Source organism: Xyrauchen texanus, chromosome 17 (assembly GCF_025860055.1).
Source record: "Xyrauchen texanus isolate HMW12.3.18 chromosome 17, RBS_HiC_50CHRs, whole genome shotgun sequence".
NCBI classification, from domain to species: Eukaryota; Metazoa; Chordata; class Actinopteri; order Cypriniformes; family Catostomidae; genus Xyrauchen; species Xyrauchen texanus.
The window spans coordinates 25,032,052-25,050,310 of NC_068292.1; the positions used below are offsets into that span (position 1 = coordinate 25,032,052).

General features: G+C 37.0%; 1 protein-coding gene across 1 annotated transcript; it reads left to right on the forward strand.

The window, feature by feature from the left end:
* The first annotated feature begins 84 nt into the window (after positions 1-84).
* On the forward strand, positions 85-13,711 carry dync1i1 (dynein, cytoplasmic 1, intermediate chain 1). The gene is made up of 18 exons (XM_052146870.1): positions 85-270; positions 955-1,079; positions 1,161-1,275; positions 2,386-2,527; positions 2,949-2,954; positions 3,184-3,243; positions 3,433-3,548; positions 3,865-3,948; positions 4,044-4,206; positions 4,365-4,464; positions 5,619-5,744; positions 6,628-6,774; positions 8,049-8,162; positions 8,833-8,966; positions 9,775-9,919; positions 10,189-10,329; positions 10,694-10,819; positions 12,928-13,711. The coding sequence occupies exons 2-18, from the start codon at positions 972-974 to the stop codon at positions 13,039-13,041; spliced, it is 1,941 nt and encodes a 646-aa protein (XP_052002830.1). The 5' UTR covers positions 85-270; positions 955-971; the 3' UTR covers positions 13,042-13,711.
* Positions 13,712-18,259: the final 4,548 nt, after the last annotated feature.

The window sequence follows — 18,259 nt, forward strand, 5'->3', positions numbered from 1 at the left end:
TGTTTAGGTAGGCAGCACAATTGGGTTTGCGACACAGTCATCATCATGTTTAAGACGCGCGCTGTTGCTGGGAGGCGATGATGACGTATCGGAAATGGACACTTCCGGCTTCGGGTGCTGATGAGATTGGGAAAATGAATTGAGGATGTCTTGTGTTTTCATTTAGATTTTGGTTCTGATGTGTAGATTTATAGACTCTTGTTTCTGCGTTTACGCCAGAGAATACAGCAGACACAGTCCCAGTTGGGTCGAGGTATTCAAAGAAAAACGGTAGAGTAAAATCGTTGCATTATATCACACAACCGGCTTTGTTGCGGACTGCATTGATACATTCATCAACGACCATTTTTTTTTTTTAAATAATATTTGTAATTAATTTGGCTCTTAAGTGACCTCTATTAGCCTATTGCTTGTCAGTTTACAAGAGATCCGAATAAGCATTTACGAATAAATAAAACGCCATCAGAACAGAGTTCAAGTGCCAGAGAAATGTCATGTCATTCATCCATTTCTCTCTATGTGCAGGGGTTTTGGAATTCTACACTGGTTGATCTTCTCTGTGCGCATCCAAATGAAACACATCCAAAAGAAGCTAGATGTTTCATTTAATTCATTGAAATAAGGCCAAATGCTCAATGTAGACCTGCAATTACCACCCATAGGCTATTATATATACTTTTGTGCCGCCGTGTCTTATTCAGGTTCTTCACTATTTATATACTAAACAGATTGTGTAGGGTATAACATTTCAACTGTTATTGAATGAAAAACGTAAATTTAACTGTAAAACACACAAGACAGATGCATAATACTAAAACCAGACTACAGATTGTTGGGGTGGCCCTGTACATGGAAGGCTGAGTTGTGTGACAGTAAATGTATGTTTAAGCATGACAACATTCATGCACAAGTAATAAAATGAAACCAAACTACAACTGTTCACACTATACCTAGATTAAACGGCATAGAAGATGACAGATAGAAGTGACCTAAAAGCTGAGCTTGAGCGCAAAAAACAGCGTTTAGCCCAGATTCGAGAGGAAAAGAGAAGAAAGGAGGAAGAGAGGAAAAAGAAAGAGGTAAGTGCTGTTTTTGTTGAATATCATTGCCATTTTATCTTCTGCAAATATTTATTTCTCAATGTTTGACCTGTGATGCAGTCCGATATCCTGCAGAGAGCCGAGAATGTGTCGGAAGTCTCAGACCTAGACAGAAAGAGAAGAGAGACAGAGGCCCTCTTGCAGAGCATGGGAATTTCACCAGAACCACCTTTAGGTATATGATACAAAACACATCCCAGTGTGTGTGCATGAACATATTTAAATGTTATCTATGTTGTGAATGTGCTTGTCATCTGCTTGAATGATCAAAAGCATCATCAGAAGTCTTTATAAGGCAAAAGAGACCTTTTAATACATCTCACTCCGCAGCATTTAGAGCTAAATGCTATATTTTGCATGTTAATTAAGAAGGGGTTTGATTTAATAAGGCTTGATTTCATTATGCTCTGCTTTTCATTATGGATGATTTGGAGCTCAAATAGGATATTTCTGTGTACTATACATAAAAGGTACATATCAGTCCGAGCATATCAGTTTTGACCTGTATTTGAGTCCTACATTTTTATAGGTCCTCTGTGCAGAAATGACTTGAGTCCACTCTCAAGGATTTGTTAGATCTAAATGTGGTCAGATTGTGTGTTTTATTTACAGTATTGCAGAGTTAGGTCATCAATTAGTAGGATTCATATTTTCATTGCATTGTTTCATCCTCGAAACCATTATTAAAATCTTTGTTGTATTTATGTAAAGAAGTTAGATCAGTGTACCACAGGATGATGTTGAACTCCTTTCATTTAAACTATGACTGTGCTTGAACTATGCTTAACTGTGGCTAACCCAAATAGATTTAAAAGGTGATATTCAATGTTGACAGCTAATATGAGACATTTTAATAATCACAAATATACAAATGATTAAGATTATATATGAACTCATTATGACCATATACAAATTCTGAAGTTTCTTAGATAAGTAATTCTGAAGTTTCTTAGTGGTGGTGGTGGTGTAGTGGTCTAAGCACATGACTGGTAATCAGATAATCAGAAGGTCGCTGGTTCAAGCCCCACAGTCACCACCATTGCGTCCTTGAGCAAGGCACTTAACTCCAGGTTGCTCCGGGGGGATTGTCCCTGTAATAAGTGCACTGTAAGTCGCTTTGGATAAAAGCGTCTGCCAAATGCATAAATGTAAATGTAAATGTAAGTAAAATTCCCTTGACAATGTCTCCTGTTGTTTTTCCTTTTGGATTTTTTCTCTTTGATTTGACCATTTCAATCCATTCTGTTCTTTTTATTTGCCTGTGTCTGCCACTGCTGGCCATCAGTGCAGCCACTGCAGCCTTTAACATGGGATACCTGTTATTTTCATTATTTAGTCCCAACCCCTATGTCTCCCTCTTCGCAATCAGTAAGTCCAATCAGTGAAACCGGAAGTCAGGAGTCCATAGATGGAGGGACAGTGGGAAGGTATGACATCTGAATGTGTAAATGTTCATAAACCAAACCACATCTCAATCTTTAAGCCATATGAAACATAACTATTTAATCAATGAATTGCTATAATATTATTTTTATAGATATTTTTTGACAAACGGATGTGTATGGGAGTAAAACTGTGGTTGTTTTAACGGATGAAAGGTTGGATCACTTACATTTATATATAATTTATAAATAATTTCCATATAGACATCTCATTCTTCTGATGAAGATCAAATAAACTACATTATGGTTGATTTAGGAGAATAAAATATATTTGGGGAAAATAATTTGAATGTGAATTTGGAAGAATTTGATGAACATACAATATTTTTTATTAATATTCTGCTATTGACATATTATTTGTTGTTTTGTTTTTCATTTTCCCTACATCTTATGATGGGGACATCAGATATCGGTAAGGAGAAATTTCTATGTTTTTATTACTATTAGGACTTGGCATTTGTTGATGTTTCACCCACCAGTGAATGTAATTATGTTTAACCTAGTTGGTGCCACAGTCTAAATGTAAAAGCTTATTATGTCATGAAACCATGCATGAAAGAGTGTTATGCACTTCTGGGCCTAATCATACATGATCTTATCTCTCATAATCATTATATGATTTTTTCTTGTGACATCTCTAGGACGCTGCAGTGGGACACTGACCCCACTGCTCTTCAGCTTCTTGCAGATTCTGTTCATGGGTGAGACTGCCACCTTTTCTTCAAAAAAGTCTTCCTCAAATTTCCAAATGACACTGTAAACAAGTCTCTAAACAGAGAAACAGAATAAAGTCATAAGACTGTAGTAGGATACAATAACTGAGGGTTTGATGAAGTCTATTTTTGATCTAAGCAAATAAAAACTATACACTTGCTCGCTTGCTTTCTTAGATGTAGGGTGCAAAGACTTGGAGCATCAAAAATTGTTCAGATTGACTTCATGCCAAAGGAACTGGTGACATACTCTAAAGAGACACAGACTCCTGTTGCAACAGATCAACCTGAAGGTAAAGTGCTATAGAACAAATATAAAAAATATTTGAAATTACATTTAATAATCTGAAAACTTAGCTTTGAGTTATTCTGTTTTGTAATGAAGATGGATTTCTAATGCATTTTAAATGTACCCATATATATGACATTTAATATGATGAACTTGCCTACAATACACACAATTCACATAAGGGTCTGCATGTCACTAATAACACTAAATATTATCTGAACAAATAGCCTGAACCCTAAGCAGTTGGGCATGGAGCAATGCTATTATGTGCACCACTCACCAAAGTGTTCCTAAAATTAACTACTGTATATTTTCCACAGAGGAGGATGAAGAGCTATCTGTGATCAAATCTGAGCCTGTGCCACAGCAATTGGAGGAGGAAAGCTCTCAGGAGGCCAAAGAAGGCAAAGACAATCATATAAAAAAATATATAAATACACTTTACAAGAAGTTTTACAGTGTAACAGCATACATCATTTTATGAATATGTGTATCTTAGTTCACCCTAGAGAACTGACCATCGAGGAGAAAGAGCAGATAATTCACTCTGAGGATTTCCTGTTTTTCTTCGATCAAAGTATCCGTGTAGTGGAGCGTGTGCTGGCCGAGGACACAGACGTTTTCTTTGACTACAGTGGCCGTGATATGGAGGATAAAGAAGGGTCAGAACAGAGTCTTCTTACACTGCTTTATGCAACAGTCTAACATGCACAGATTTAAAATGACACGCATGTTCCCACAGGATTACAGAACAGTAAAAATCATGTTGTTATTAATCAGATGAGATTGTACTAGAATACAATGGTTTGTCTTTTATCAGGGACATGCAAGCTGGATCAAACTTGTCTTTTAATCGACATTTCTTCAATGAGCATTGGTCCAAACATCGAGTCGTCACTTCCTTGGATTGGTCACCACAGGTACATGATTAATAACAACATTAATAATGTAAACTGATATTCTAATGTAAGCATGCCTTGACCAGACAGTGTGGTTAAAAGTGTCCACACTGAAAATCTGGGATTTCAGATCTAACTGAAACCTGGAAATTGTGGATTTTGACACATTTTAAAGATATGTTATGACAAAATGAATATATTTCATAAATATTTAAGTTTATAGATCACTAACTCAAAAAAGCACATTTGTGACACTGCCCATGTTAACTCTCATTGTATAAAACTTTCCGATTTCATTCTTGTCATGCTGGAATAACATAGATCGTTATGAAGTCCATGCCAGCTTGAGTCCATGCTGTCATTAAAGCAAAATTGGGATTTACCAAATACTAAGAAATTCTGAAATGCATGTTGATTTTACAATGAAACAATTCACTTAAATTGTTATGCTCATCATATCATTTGTATTTGTATATCATTAGAAAAATGCAAAAAAGAAGCATTTTCAGTCTCCGACTCAGACTTTTAACCCCACTCTGTGAATTAGCAAAGTCCCTTTCAAGGCAAGTCAGTCCACTTGGCAGCCATCTTTGTATTGCTCTCAGGCAGGCTGGGTGGCTATTTTTCTATGTAAACAAGCGGCATACAAGTACAGCTCCTATCGACTGGAGTAGAGAAAGACCAAAATCTCCAAAAACAGATAGTCAAGATTACAATCAAAGAACATATTTCAAATCATCAGTAAAATCTGACAACATTGGTATCATATATTGTGCTTCTTTACCTCAGATTATGCTAAAAAACAAGATTTTCTCTGCACATATAGATAATGCTCATATGTATTCTTGAATTGATTGACAAGCTATGTCTGAATCCAAAAGGTGATTGGCTCATTTACCTGTAAGGCAGGACTTCTTTTGAACTTCCGTTGGCTGTTAGACATTCCAATTTCTCCCATTCATTTTAATAGAAGTGGCCCATCTCTGGTATGTCACAGCCATAGTAAACACAGACCAGAATATTAAATTGCTTTGGTGCGTAGGTTTACATCCATACATGAAGTCACTCTATTAATAGGGAAAGAATATGCATACTGATGTCAACATGCATTGCATGAAATCAGTAAGACTGTTTCAGTTCTTTTTAGAATTGTCCTTGTCACATTCATTTTGCAGTGTCCTGAACTGTTAGTGGCCTCTTACAACACTAATGAGGATGCACCTCATGAGCCAGACGGAGTTGTGCTGGTCTGGAATATGAAGTTTAAGAAGACAACCCCAGAGTACATATTCCACTGTCAGGTTTGTATTCCCATTGCTCCCAATTAAAATAGCTTAAATGTTTGAAAACTTTTCCTTTCAGCTGCATTAAAAATACTTCAATAACATGTTTCATTGTTTAATGTGTGTGTGTGTGTGTGTGTGTGTGTGTGTGTGTGTGTGTGTGTGTGTGTGTGTGTGTGTGTATGTGAGCATGTATTTATCACTTTGTGGGGACCAAATGTCCCCATAAGGATAGTAAAACCCGAAATGTTTGACCTTGTGGGGACATTTTGTCGGTCCCCATGAGGAAAACAGCTTATAAATCATACTAAATTATGTTTTGTGAAAATGTAAAAATGCAGAAAGTTTTCTGTGAGGGTTAGGTTTAGGGGTTGTGTTAGGTTTAGGGGATAGAATATAAAGTTTGTACAGTATAAAAACCATTATGTCTATGGAAAGTCCCCATAAAACATGGAAACACAACATGTGTGTGTGTGTGTGTGTGTGTGTGTGTGTGTGTGTGTGTGTGTGTGTGTGTGTGTGTGTGTGTGTGTGTGTGTGTGTGTGTGTGTGTGTGTGTGTGTGCATGTGTGAGTAATCAACTTTTAATTGAAAAACCTGAATCAAAATTTAGTTTTTGTAAATTAAAATGCATAAACTATAGAGCACAACTTTGGATGTTGTCTATGTCACTAATAGAATATAATTTGTGTTTGCACTTTGAGTAAACATCGCCAGTAAATTCACTCTCATTGTCCAGCTTATTGTCTGCATTTTCCCGTTGTGCAAGTTGACCTTGATGTCCCTGATAAAGTGTGAACTGATGTCATCTATGTTAAAACATTAACCATAGCAAAAGAAAACAGAATTATAAAAAACAGCACTGGTAAACTATTTTTTAGTTTTTGGCTTTCCCATATAGTCATCTGTGATGTCAGTGGGCTTCGCTCAGTTTCATCCTAACCTGGTGATTGGTGGCACCTACTCTGGACAGATAGCACTGTGGGACAATCGAAGTCACAGGAGAACACCAGTGCAAAGAACACCTCTGTCTGCTACTGCACACACTGTAAGAACACAAATGATAATCTTGTGCCTTCTGAAATATGTTTTGTGTAACAATGTAGGATGATGGTGGTTGATCGGTAAGAAATCTGAGCTGAAGGGGCCTGGGTAGCTCAGCAAGTAAAGACGCTGACTACCACACCTGGAGTCGCAAGTTCGAATCCAGGGCGTGCTGAGTGACTCCAGTTAGGCTTCCTAAGCAACCAATTGGCCTGGTTGCTAGGGTGGGTAGAGTCACATGGGGTAACCTCCTCGTGGTTGCTATAATGTGGTTCTCTCGCTCGGTGGGGCACATGTTGAGTTGTGCGTGGATGTTGCAGGGAATAGCGTGAGCCTCCACACATGCTACGTCTCCGTGATAACGTGCTCAACAAGTGATAAGTGATACGTCCTTCAAATTGATTTTGTTGTAGTAACTGAATTTATTCAGTTTGATTCAGTGATATTAAAGGGATAATTCACACAAAAATGAAAATTCTCTCATAATTTACTCTTCCTCATGCTATCCCAGATGTGTATGACTTTCTCTCTTCTGCAGAACACAAATTATTATATTTAGAAGAATTTTTCAGCTCTGTTGGTCCATACAATGCAAGTGAATGGGTGCCAAAATTTTGACACTCCAAAAAGCACATGAAGGCAGCATAAAAGTAATCCATATGAAGTGATATGATAGGTGTGGGTGAGAAACAGATAAAAATGTAAGTCATTTTTTTGCTTGATATTCTTCTCCCTGCCAAGTAGAGGGCAGTATGCATAAAGAATGTGAATCACCAAAAACACAAGAAGAAGAATGTAAAAGTGATCTGTTTCTCACCCACATTTATCACACTGCTTCTGAAAATATTGATTTAACCACTGTTTAAGTGGTTTTATAAAGTACTTTTATGATGACTTATGTGATTTTTGGAGCTTAAAAATTTTGCCACCCATTCACTTACATTGTATGGACCCACAGAGCTGAGATATTTTTCTAAAAATCTTAATTTGTGTTCAGCAGATGAAAGAAAGTCATACACACCTGCGGTGGCCTGAGGGTGAGTAAATGATGAGAGAATTAAAATTTTTGGGTGAAATCTTTTGGGAAAGAGCCTTTATATATTATTGTTGACTTGAATAAAAACTGTTAATTTAAATGTTACCATATGAAGTACATTGTTTGGGCTAAAAAAATTTCAATGTATCATTACCTCTCCTTTTAAAATACAATATATGACAAAAATGTCTCACACTCCTTTCAGTTTCAGTTATTTAGTGTTACCTTATGCATTTCTGCAGCATCCGGTGTACTGTGTGAATGTGGTGGGAACACAAAATGCCAACAACCTGATAACAATATCCACAGATGGCAAGATGTGCTCCTGGAGTTTGGACATGCTCACACAACCTCAGGTGCACAGATTTAGAGATATTCCTTATCATCATTTAAGATTTGACTTAAAGCAATATTCCGGGTTCAATACAAGTTGAGCTCAATCCACAGCATTTGTGGCATAATGTTGATTTCCCAAAAAAAGCAAAAATCAACATTGCAGTGAGACACATACAATGGAAGTGAATGTGGCCCATTTTTGGAGGGTTTAAAGGCAGAAATGCGAAGCTTATAATTTTATAAAAGCAATTGCATTAATTCTTCTGTTAAAACTTGTGTATTATTTGAGCTGTAAAGTTGTTTACATCCGCATATTTACATCAGGGTTTTAGGGTTTGTTGACATTACATTGTCATGGCAATGAAGTTGTAAAATTGGCTACAACTTTAAACAAAAAAGGTTAGTAAGTGATTTTATCACACTAAAGCCATGTTTACGCATACATTTTTTGTCTAGTGGCTATACTTTTGAAAAAAGTATTTTCAAAAATTGGCCCCCATTTAATTCCATAGTAAGTGCCTCACTGGAACCCAGATATTTGCTTCTTTTAAAGAAAAGGAGGGGCAAGTCTGTATAAATTTTTGTGGTAATCAATATTATGCCACAAATACTGTCAATTGAGCTCAACTTGTATTGAACCCGGAATTTTCTTTTATCTGATATCGAACAATTATTTGTTATTAATCACAGGAGAGTATGGAGCTAATCTACAACAAGTCAAAACCTGTGGCAGTCACTTGTATGGCCTTCCCTGATGGTGACGTCAATAACTTTGTGGTAGGAAGTGAGGATGGCACCGTTCACACTGCATCCCGCCATGGAAGGTCAGTGGTTCCAGCAACAGAACATTTTTTTGCTCCCAAAGAGCTCATTATTATTGAAAACAATTAAAAGAGAAGAATGTTCTTAGTATTGTTCCACCTTGCCTTCTTTTCTCAAACTTTAATCTCTTAATAACTTTGGGTGGCACCCCTAATTGATTCCTCCCTAAAACATTTATTCCTCACTGAAACAATTTTAAGCTAAAAATGTGCTTCATGTGGTAACATCTGTATATTTACTGGTTTTATTCAAGTCAAAATTACTATTTAACATCATTGAATAAACACAATACATCCAGTTACACCAACAAAACTCATTTTAAGGGTTAGGACAAGTAGAAATTGTTGCAGGTGACCACTTTTTCTACAGAGTAATGCTCCATCTAGTGCTAGCATGTAGGATAAAAAAAATAAACTGGACTCCTTCTGTTCCGAACCTACCAGTAACAAAACCATTTTTTTAATTATACACAAAGTCTTCAGGGGTGAAGGCTTACTGAAATATCAAACAAAACATCCAGAACCTTTACAACAGGTGATTAAAGTGCACTTGAAGCTGCAGCAATGCAACTAATATAATTTCCCGTGATATCCACCCTTTTGCCACACCACTCACAGGGAGAAACGATTACTGTACATGTGTCACCCAGCCTAGGAGTGTTGTGAAACAGAATATTCAGAATAGAAGGCAGGGCAGGATATTAGTGAAAAACAATATAATGAAACTTAATTAACAATGTCTGTGCATGTAACAACACTTCAATAAGCCACTTTACTAATTCCACAACCTTGCTTAACTTGTTCCATACAGTAAGGCTGGTATTGGTGAAATGTTTGATGGGCATCAGGGTCCTGTGACTGGAATCAGTTGCCATAATGCTGTGGGACCACTTGACTTCTCCCATCTCTTTACCACTTCCTCATTTGACTGGACAGTCAAGCTGTGGTCAACCAAAGTAAGGGTTGCTTTGAATCTCTGTGTTGCTGTGGCATGTGAATGGATGCTGCAGGCACACAAAGATAGTACATTTTTTCAATGAATCAGACCAAATGAATCTCACTTAGTATTTCAGACCACATTTTATAATTACTTTTGTATAATCAACGATACATGTGGTACACCTACATTAATCTATACAGCACTTCTATCTTGATATGTATTCCGATCGATAGCATTAAATCAATATAACTATGCCATTTTTGTTCTTTCTCTTGACTTCCACAGCATAACAAGCCCCTCTGTTCCTTTGAAGACAATGCAGACTATATATACGATGTCATGTGGTCTCCAGTGCATCCAGCCGTCTTTGCCACAGTGGATGGCGTGGGTCGCATTGACCTGTGGAACCTCAACAACTACACAGAGGTCAGAAGGAACAGTGATCACAATTCATTGCATTCTTTAGTCATATTATATATTTCATTCTATCCTCAGCTATCCAATTCTTTCAAAAGTGAAAATTCTGTTTTTGTTTACTCAACCTAATGTTGTTACAAATACTCTCAATACACTCCACAATACTTTCTTATTTTTCATGGAATACAAAAATAAACTGTTAGGCAGTATATTAAGTCTATTCACTTTCATTGCATCTTTTATGTGAAAGAATTTTACATTTTGGGTATCTATAACTATACCTTTAAATCCTATTTTTTTAATGCACACCAATGTATTACATATATGTTTTGGATTCACAACCAAACCAGCTTAAGTTTTCTGTGTGCACCAGGTGCCTTCTGCAAGTGTAACGGTGGATGGGGGGTGTGCACTGAATCGGGTCAGATGGGCATCGGGGGGCAAAGAGATAGCAGTGGGTGATTCAGAGGGCCGTGTTTGGATCTATGATGTTGGAGAGGTAAAACTTCCTCCATTACTAAGTGGATGAATAAGTAATTCTGTAGTGTTTAGATACATTTAGAAATAGCTGGGTTTCCATCCAAAATGTTTAGCATTTTTTATGCGCATTTCTGAATATTCGACTAAAGAAAATGCGAATCATATTGCATTTCCATCCACTACATTATGCACATTATCTTGAGTGAGCTCGTCTTGTCATGATGGAGCCTGTTGCTTCGAAAAGAGTTATTTGTGGTGTTGAACATTGTTTTAATAAGTGTTGCCAGAAGACATTGAAGAATGAGTGTAATATCTCATATAATGAGGGTTGAAATGGCCGTATATACTTACAAGGGCCCGCGCTCAAAATGACTAGATGTGAGTTTACATTTTTGAATGTCAAGGGCTATGTAGGAAGAATTGTGTGCCATGGTCGGACCTTTTGTTGGGCAAGTCACATCAAGCTATCGCACACCCATACCAACCGACGAGCATTATGCCATTGCGCTTTACATGCAGAAATTATCAAAACGTCATCAATATGCGAATAAACTGTTTCCATCACCTTAATGCACATTTTAACTAATGCAAAACTCTAGTAAATCCACCTCCTCCTAGCGCATTACATTTCTATGTGAATTATGAGAGTTTATTCGCATATCAAGCGTTTCCATTCAGGATCTCTTCCGCGCATTTTCAAAATGCTCATCAATAATAGTTGGATGGAAACCCAGCTAGTATTGCACTCTTGGGCAAATACAGACAGATCAAACAATGCCAGCCAAGTATAATGCACTAAAATAAATTGTACTATACTGGCAGCCAAAAGTTCTGAATAATGTACAGATTTTGCTCTTATGGAAAGAAATTTGTACTTTTATTCACCAAAGTGGCATTCAACTGATCACAATGTATAGTCTGGAAATTAATAACTTGAAACATTTCTATTACAATTTGAAAATGTGCAGCAATGACAGCTTTGCAGATCCTTGACATTCTAGCTGTCAGTTTGTCCAGATACTCAGGTGAACTTTCACCCCACGCTTCTTGTAGCACTTGTCATAGTTGTGTCTGTCTTGTCGGGCACTTCTCACACACCTTACAGTCTAGCTGATCCCACAAAAGCTCAATGGGGTTAAGATCCATAACACTCTTTTCCAATTATCTGTTGTCCAATATCTGTGTTTCTTTGCCCACTCTAAATTTTTATTTTAGTTTTGCTGTATCAAAAGTGGCTTTTTCTTTGCAATTCTTCCCATAAGGCCCACACCCCTGACTCTTATCTTTACTGTTGTACATGAAACTGGTATTTAGCAGGTAAAATTCAATGAAGCTCTCAGCTGAAGACATGTGAGGCATCTATTTCTCAAACTAGAGGCTCTGATCTACTTATATCCTTGTTTAGTTGTACATCTGACCTCCACATCTCTTTCTGTCCTTGTTAGAGCCAATTGTCCTTTGAAGACAGTAGTGTACACCTTTGTATGAAATCTTCAGTTTTTTTGGCAATTTCAAGCAATATATAGCCTTTATTCCTCAAAACAAAGATTGATTGACAAGTTTTTAGAGAAAGCTATTTCTTTTTTGCCATTTTTTACCCAATATTGACCTTAAGACATGCCAGTCTATTGCATACTGTGGCAACTCAAAACAAACACATAGACAACGTTAAGCTTCATTTAATGAACCAAATAGCTTTCAACTGTGTTTGATAAAATGGCAAATGATGTTCTAGTACCAAATTAGCAATTTAGCATGATTACTCAAGGATAAGGTGTAAGGTGGCTGCTGGTAATGGGGCCTGTCTAGATTTGATCAAAAATGACTTTTTTTCAAATAGTGATGGTGCTATTTTTTACATCAGTAATGTCCTGACTATACTTTGTGATCAGTTGAATTAAAGTACCAATTTCCTTCTGAAACTTTTGGCTGCCAGTGTATATATTTTATTTTTAATTTTGTATAACATAACACGGTTTAACTTGATGAAATTTTATGAATTTTACATTTGTAAATCTTAAAAAATAGGCTAAAATATTTTATGTGTGTAAATGCCAACAGTCAATAATACTAATTATCTGTTCTACATGTAACACTTAAGTTAGTTGTGTGAAATTCCTATTTTAGCAGTTGGCCGTGCCCCATACAGAAGACTGGAGCAAATTTGCTTGCACTCTCATGGAGATTCGGGCCAACAGAGGAGATGGACAAGAAGAAGGTGCAGTGGAACTGCCTGCCTGAGAGCTACACACACAACAAATACATTAGCATTTAGTGAAAAACAAGTAAAGCTTGATATGCTAAAACACATGCTTCTCTAGGTACAGACTGAGTGAATCACACATCCATGCTACTGTGATCGCAGATCTTTTTTTATGCCTATAGAAGCTTATTTATAGCATGGGTGTTTGCAAAAACTCCTCTTTCCAGTGCTTATACTGTAGTTAAAGGAAGAGTTCACCCCAAAATGTAAATTCATCAGTTATTCACCTTCATGCCATCCCAGATGTGTATGACTTTCTTCTGCAGATCACCAAATTTTGGCCATGATTCCTTTGCATTGAATGGACCTACAGAGCTGAAATATTCTTCTAAAAATCTTTGTTTGTTTTCAGCAAAAGAAAGAAAGTCATACACATCTGGGATGGGCTGAGGGTGAGTAAATTGAGAGATTATTTTTTTGTTGTTGTTGTGAACTATCCCTTTTATTCCAGAAAAAAAATACAATTTAAATTTACTTCAAATCAGTTAAACTACATAGTGTATTTGTTAGTGTGTGTGTGTGTGTGTGTGTGTGTGTGTGTGTGTGTGTGTGTGTGTGTGTGTGTGTGTGTGTGTTTTAATGCCAACTCTGAATTAACAGCTGCATAAAAGCTACTGTAAAGGCGTAAACTTATAATAAAGGTATTTGTGTCTCACATTTTGTGTTTTAATTCTTAATTTGAGGAGACATGTGTCCGAATTGTTTGATTATTTATTATGTATAGTTTAAATATCATTCCACGATGTTTCATTGCGTTAAGCCTTTTTATCTTTTATTCGCAATGAGAAGAGATTCTGGTTATCCAGGGTTTTTTACTCCATCATCAGCAACATTCATGGACGCACACGGCCGCACGTAGAAGGCGGGATTCTGTAACCATGACAATTACGTCAATATTAGTGTCGGGTAACTAAAGGTCAAACTAAAGACAAGCCAGAGACGGAAGGATTCAGGCTCGGAATGGCGGAGACTAAATTGTTTTGTTTTTTGTTTTGTTTGCAGCAAAAGCCTGAGGAAATCACAGTAATAATCTGTGGCTTAATCGCGTTATCGCATGAACGCTGACATTGAACAGGATACTCATGCTACAAGGTACTGGTGTGGCGGAAAGGACAGACCATGCTAGTTTAGTCTGTAAACTGGAGCAAAGCTGTAAGCGCATATAGCTACCGTTAGTTAGCCGTGCTGTTATTCCGTTAAAAAGCACAGTGACTTTAGCTTAATATCAGTGATGTGTTAGACACAAACAAAACGACTCGATTGCTTTTATAGCTTTAGTGAGGGTTAAATGCAGTACAGCTATGGTTTGACTGCTTGCTTCTTCTCCCAACTTGGTAGCTGGTTGTAGCTTAAGCTTTCTTGGTTCAAGTTGTTCTCATCATTGCAACTATTTTAATGTAGCGTTTTATGACCGAGTCTGTCTCAAAATTGACAGATTTTCCTCATCCAGAAGTATCGACACATGGATGAGCCAATGTCAGTCCAGACAAGCTAGTATTTTTGTTTCGTTTGGCTGAAACTCGGGTCGCATCTGGCTGTGTTTTTTTTATGGTGATGCTCATATGAAAACACTGCAGATCCAGTATTTTTTTTTATTGAAGTCCACCCCAATGTAGATGTAAAGATGTATATATTTGTTTGTATTATATGTATGTGATAATACCATGGCACTCTAAAATCTGCAAGGTCTTCATCCTCATCGCGGTCTCTTTGTCATTGACGTGAAGGAGAGGACCTTTAACTTTCAACTCCGCTTTTGCTGTTTTTTTTTTTTTTTTTTTTTTTCATTTCTCATATGGACTGTAGGGGGCAGTAACTCAACATTTCCCCCAGTTTCGTAGATGCAATTTTATTACATTTGTTATATTCTATTAATCAAATTATATATGATATATACAATATATGTGTGATTTTAACTGGTTGTTCATGACTGTAAACATCCCCGACTGGAAGCTGTGTTACAAGTGGGAAAAAAAGCTTTCAGTTGGATGTTTGCTGCCATCGTCCAGTTCTTTCCTCATTGATGTAGGATCAATATGCATCACTGTCATTACTGCGTCCTAAATGTATCATAAAAATGTATTACAGCATACCTTGATAGATTGACTGCATGAAATGCTCATGCTAGTGTTCATCATATGTATATCATCTCTAACATTTATTCCATTGTAGTCTTTGTAAACATCCTACACTCAGCTGTAATTTGTATACTAGGCTGGGAGGAGGGTGTTTGCTGTGACTGACTGGAGAACCTATGTGATGTTGGACGAAATGAATGCTTAAAGAGGAAAAAAGTTGAGGATCACCCGGAGACTATTGTACTGTGCATTTGTTTTGGCATTCTCAATATACAAGTTATTGGGGAAATGCCTTTCCCACTTCATACATGAGAACATTGTAATGGATTTTTGCTTATTCGCGAAAATGTATTGTTTACTTTTTCTTTTTCTCCTGTTACATAGAAGGGGGAGAAATGTATCTTTTCATTTTGTTTACAAAATTGTATGTATTTTCTGACCATAAACCCATTAAATATGTTCTGCTTGCTGAACTACAACAGTACATACAATTTTTTTTTAGATCACATAAGGTATCAAAACCATTAATATTTGTAAGTATTTTTACCTATTTTACTTTGATTTCTTTTTGAATATTTTGCAAAACCCCCTTATTCTTTTCATTTCATTCCTCTGTGTTTTATTGTAATTGATATTTACTCTGTTTATATGATGTCCATTCTATAATAATAAAAAAAGAAGGCTGAGGATGATGTGAAAACATTTGTGAATCTGTTATATCTCTGCTTTAATATTAATTATATAGTTTCTATACTGATGCACAATGGCAGAGTGTTGCCATGTTTACAATCTTTGCTTATTAGTTTCATTTGGGCTTAACAGTCATGTCGCTCTGCGGGAAAATGCCTGAATGTCATATTTGTGTTTTCAAGAACACAAGCTGACTTTACGCGATTCTTTAAAAAATGAACTCCAACCAGCAGATGGCGCACGTTTGTACACAGGCGTGTTTGTAGGAGATCAATCGCCACATTTGTTATCGCCGATTCGACAGAAACCTCTGCAGAAGTAATTTAAGCATAATAAATGCATTTAAATTGAGTGTTGTACCCGGTGTTAATTTATAAAGAATGGATCCAGTGGATGCAGGTAAACAAGAAGTGGACCGTTAGGTTTACAGCGCTCCGAGGAAACGGCTAGGCTACCGATGATTCGACAAGGATAAGTTGGGTAAAAGTTACTTTTGTTCTAAGGCTGTTTTATTTGTAAATTCACAGTTATGTCCGTTCTTGATAACCGTTGTTACACACGCCTTTCCCAGTGTTGCCAACGTAGCGACTTTTCAGTCCCCTTTAGCGGACAACGCCCCCCGGTCGAAGAAATTCGCCAGTACTGTCCCGCGAGCGCAAGGTCTTCACGCCGCAGACACACCTATCGCAGCGTGCACTCTATTCAGTGAGTGGCAAGAGAGGAGCGGCACGTTCAGTTGACCGCACAGCAGCTGACATAGACGTGAATGAGCTGCGCATGTGCAAACAGTAAGACCAATCACTAATCTGTATTGTTTGCTCCTCTGTTACATTTTAATTTGACTTCTAATTATATCACGGGGGTTTAGTTCATTCCCGTTTCTGAACTCTCTGAATTCAGATCATTTAATTAGTATCATTTCATTAGCAAGTCATTACTGTATTCAAACATTATAATATACTTTATTAAACTTATATACACATAATAAAATACATACAGCCTTGGAAATTACACACACACATTCAAAAAAAATAGCCAACAGGAGGCTGCGCTGTGAGAGAAAAAATAAGTAAGACATTCTGTTGCTTCTAACTTTCTCTCTGAGTGATCAATTTACATGTAAATATAGCTGCAGTTTCAGTCACTATTTCATACTCGATCCGTTTTCTGACAACAGAAACAGAAAATATGTAAATGAGAACAGCTTTTTTGGGAATTATTAAAATGATAGTTGTACAGAATGTGAGCGCAGAGAGTAGGAGAGAACAGATTTAAAGGGTTGACGCCTCCTGACACAAGGCAGAATACAATTTCGCAGCAATGACGTCACGCATATGGTAATTAGCACATGACGTCATTTAGCGCCTTCCAATGAAAGTAGTTTCAAGCATTGTATAGCCTTCATTCCTCAAAACAAATATTGAATGATGAGTTTATAGAGAAAGCTATTTCTTTTTTGCCACTTTTGACCTAATATTGGCAATAAGACATGCCAGTCTATTGCATATGGACAACTCAAAAACAAAATCAAAGACAATGTTAAGCTTCATTTAATGAACCAAATAGCTTTCAACTATGTTTGATAGTGATTTTCTTGTACAAAATTAGCAATTTAGCATGACTACTCAAGGATAAGGTGTTGCAGTGATGGCTGATGGAAATGGGCCTGTCTAGATTTGATCAAAAATGACGTTTTTCAAATAGTGATGGCACAATTTTTTTACATCAGTAATGTCCCGACTATGCTTTGTGATCAGTTGAATGCCACTTTGATGAATTAAAGTACCAATTTCCTTCTGAAACAAATATATATATGTATATATATATATATATACAGTGAGGAAAATAAGTATTTGAACACCCTGCTATTTTGCAAGTTCTCCCACTTGGAAATCATGGAGGGGTATGAAATTGTCATCGTAGGTGCATGTCCACTGTGAGAGACATAATCTAAAAAAAAAAAATCCAGAAATCACAATGTATGATTTTTTAACTATTTATTTGTATGATACAGCTGCAAATAAGTATTTGAACACCTGAGAAAATCAATGTTAATATTTGGTACAGTAGCCTTTGTTTGCAATTACAGAGGTCAAACGTTTCCTGTAGTTTTTCACCAGGTTTGCACACACTGCAGGAGGGATTTTGGCCCACTCCTCCACACAGATCTTCTCTAGATCAGTCAGGTTTCTGGGCTGTCGCTGAGAAACACGGAGTTTGAGCTCCCTCCAAAGATTCTCTATTGGGTATAGGTCTGGAGACTGGCTAGGCCACGCCAGAACCTTGATATGCTTCTTACAGAGCCACTCCTTGGTTATCCTGGCTGTGTGCTTCGGGTCATTGTCATGTTGGAGGACCCAGCCTCGACCCATCTTCAATGCTCTAATTGAGGGAAGGAGGTTGTTCCCCAAAATCTCACAATACATGG

Excerpts from the sequence above, each read along its gene's own strand:
- dync1i1 (XM_052146870.1), top strand. The coding sequence starts at position 972 with ATGACAGATAGAAGTGACCTAAAAGCTGAGCTTGAGCGCAAAAAACAG. Across the intron at positions 4,207-4,364 it reads GATATGGAGGATAAAGAAGG|GGACATGCAAGCTGGATCAA; the intron begins GTCAGAACAGAG and ends GTCTTTTATCAG. Across the intron at positions 4,465-5,618 it reads CCTTGGATTGGTCACCACAG|TGTCCTGAACTGTTAGTGGC; the intron begins GTACATGATTAA and ends TTCATTTTGCAG.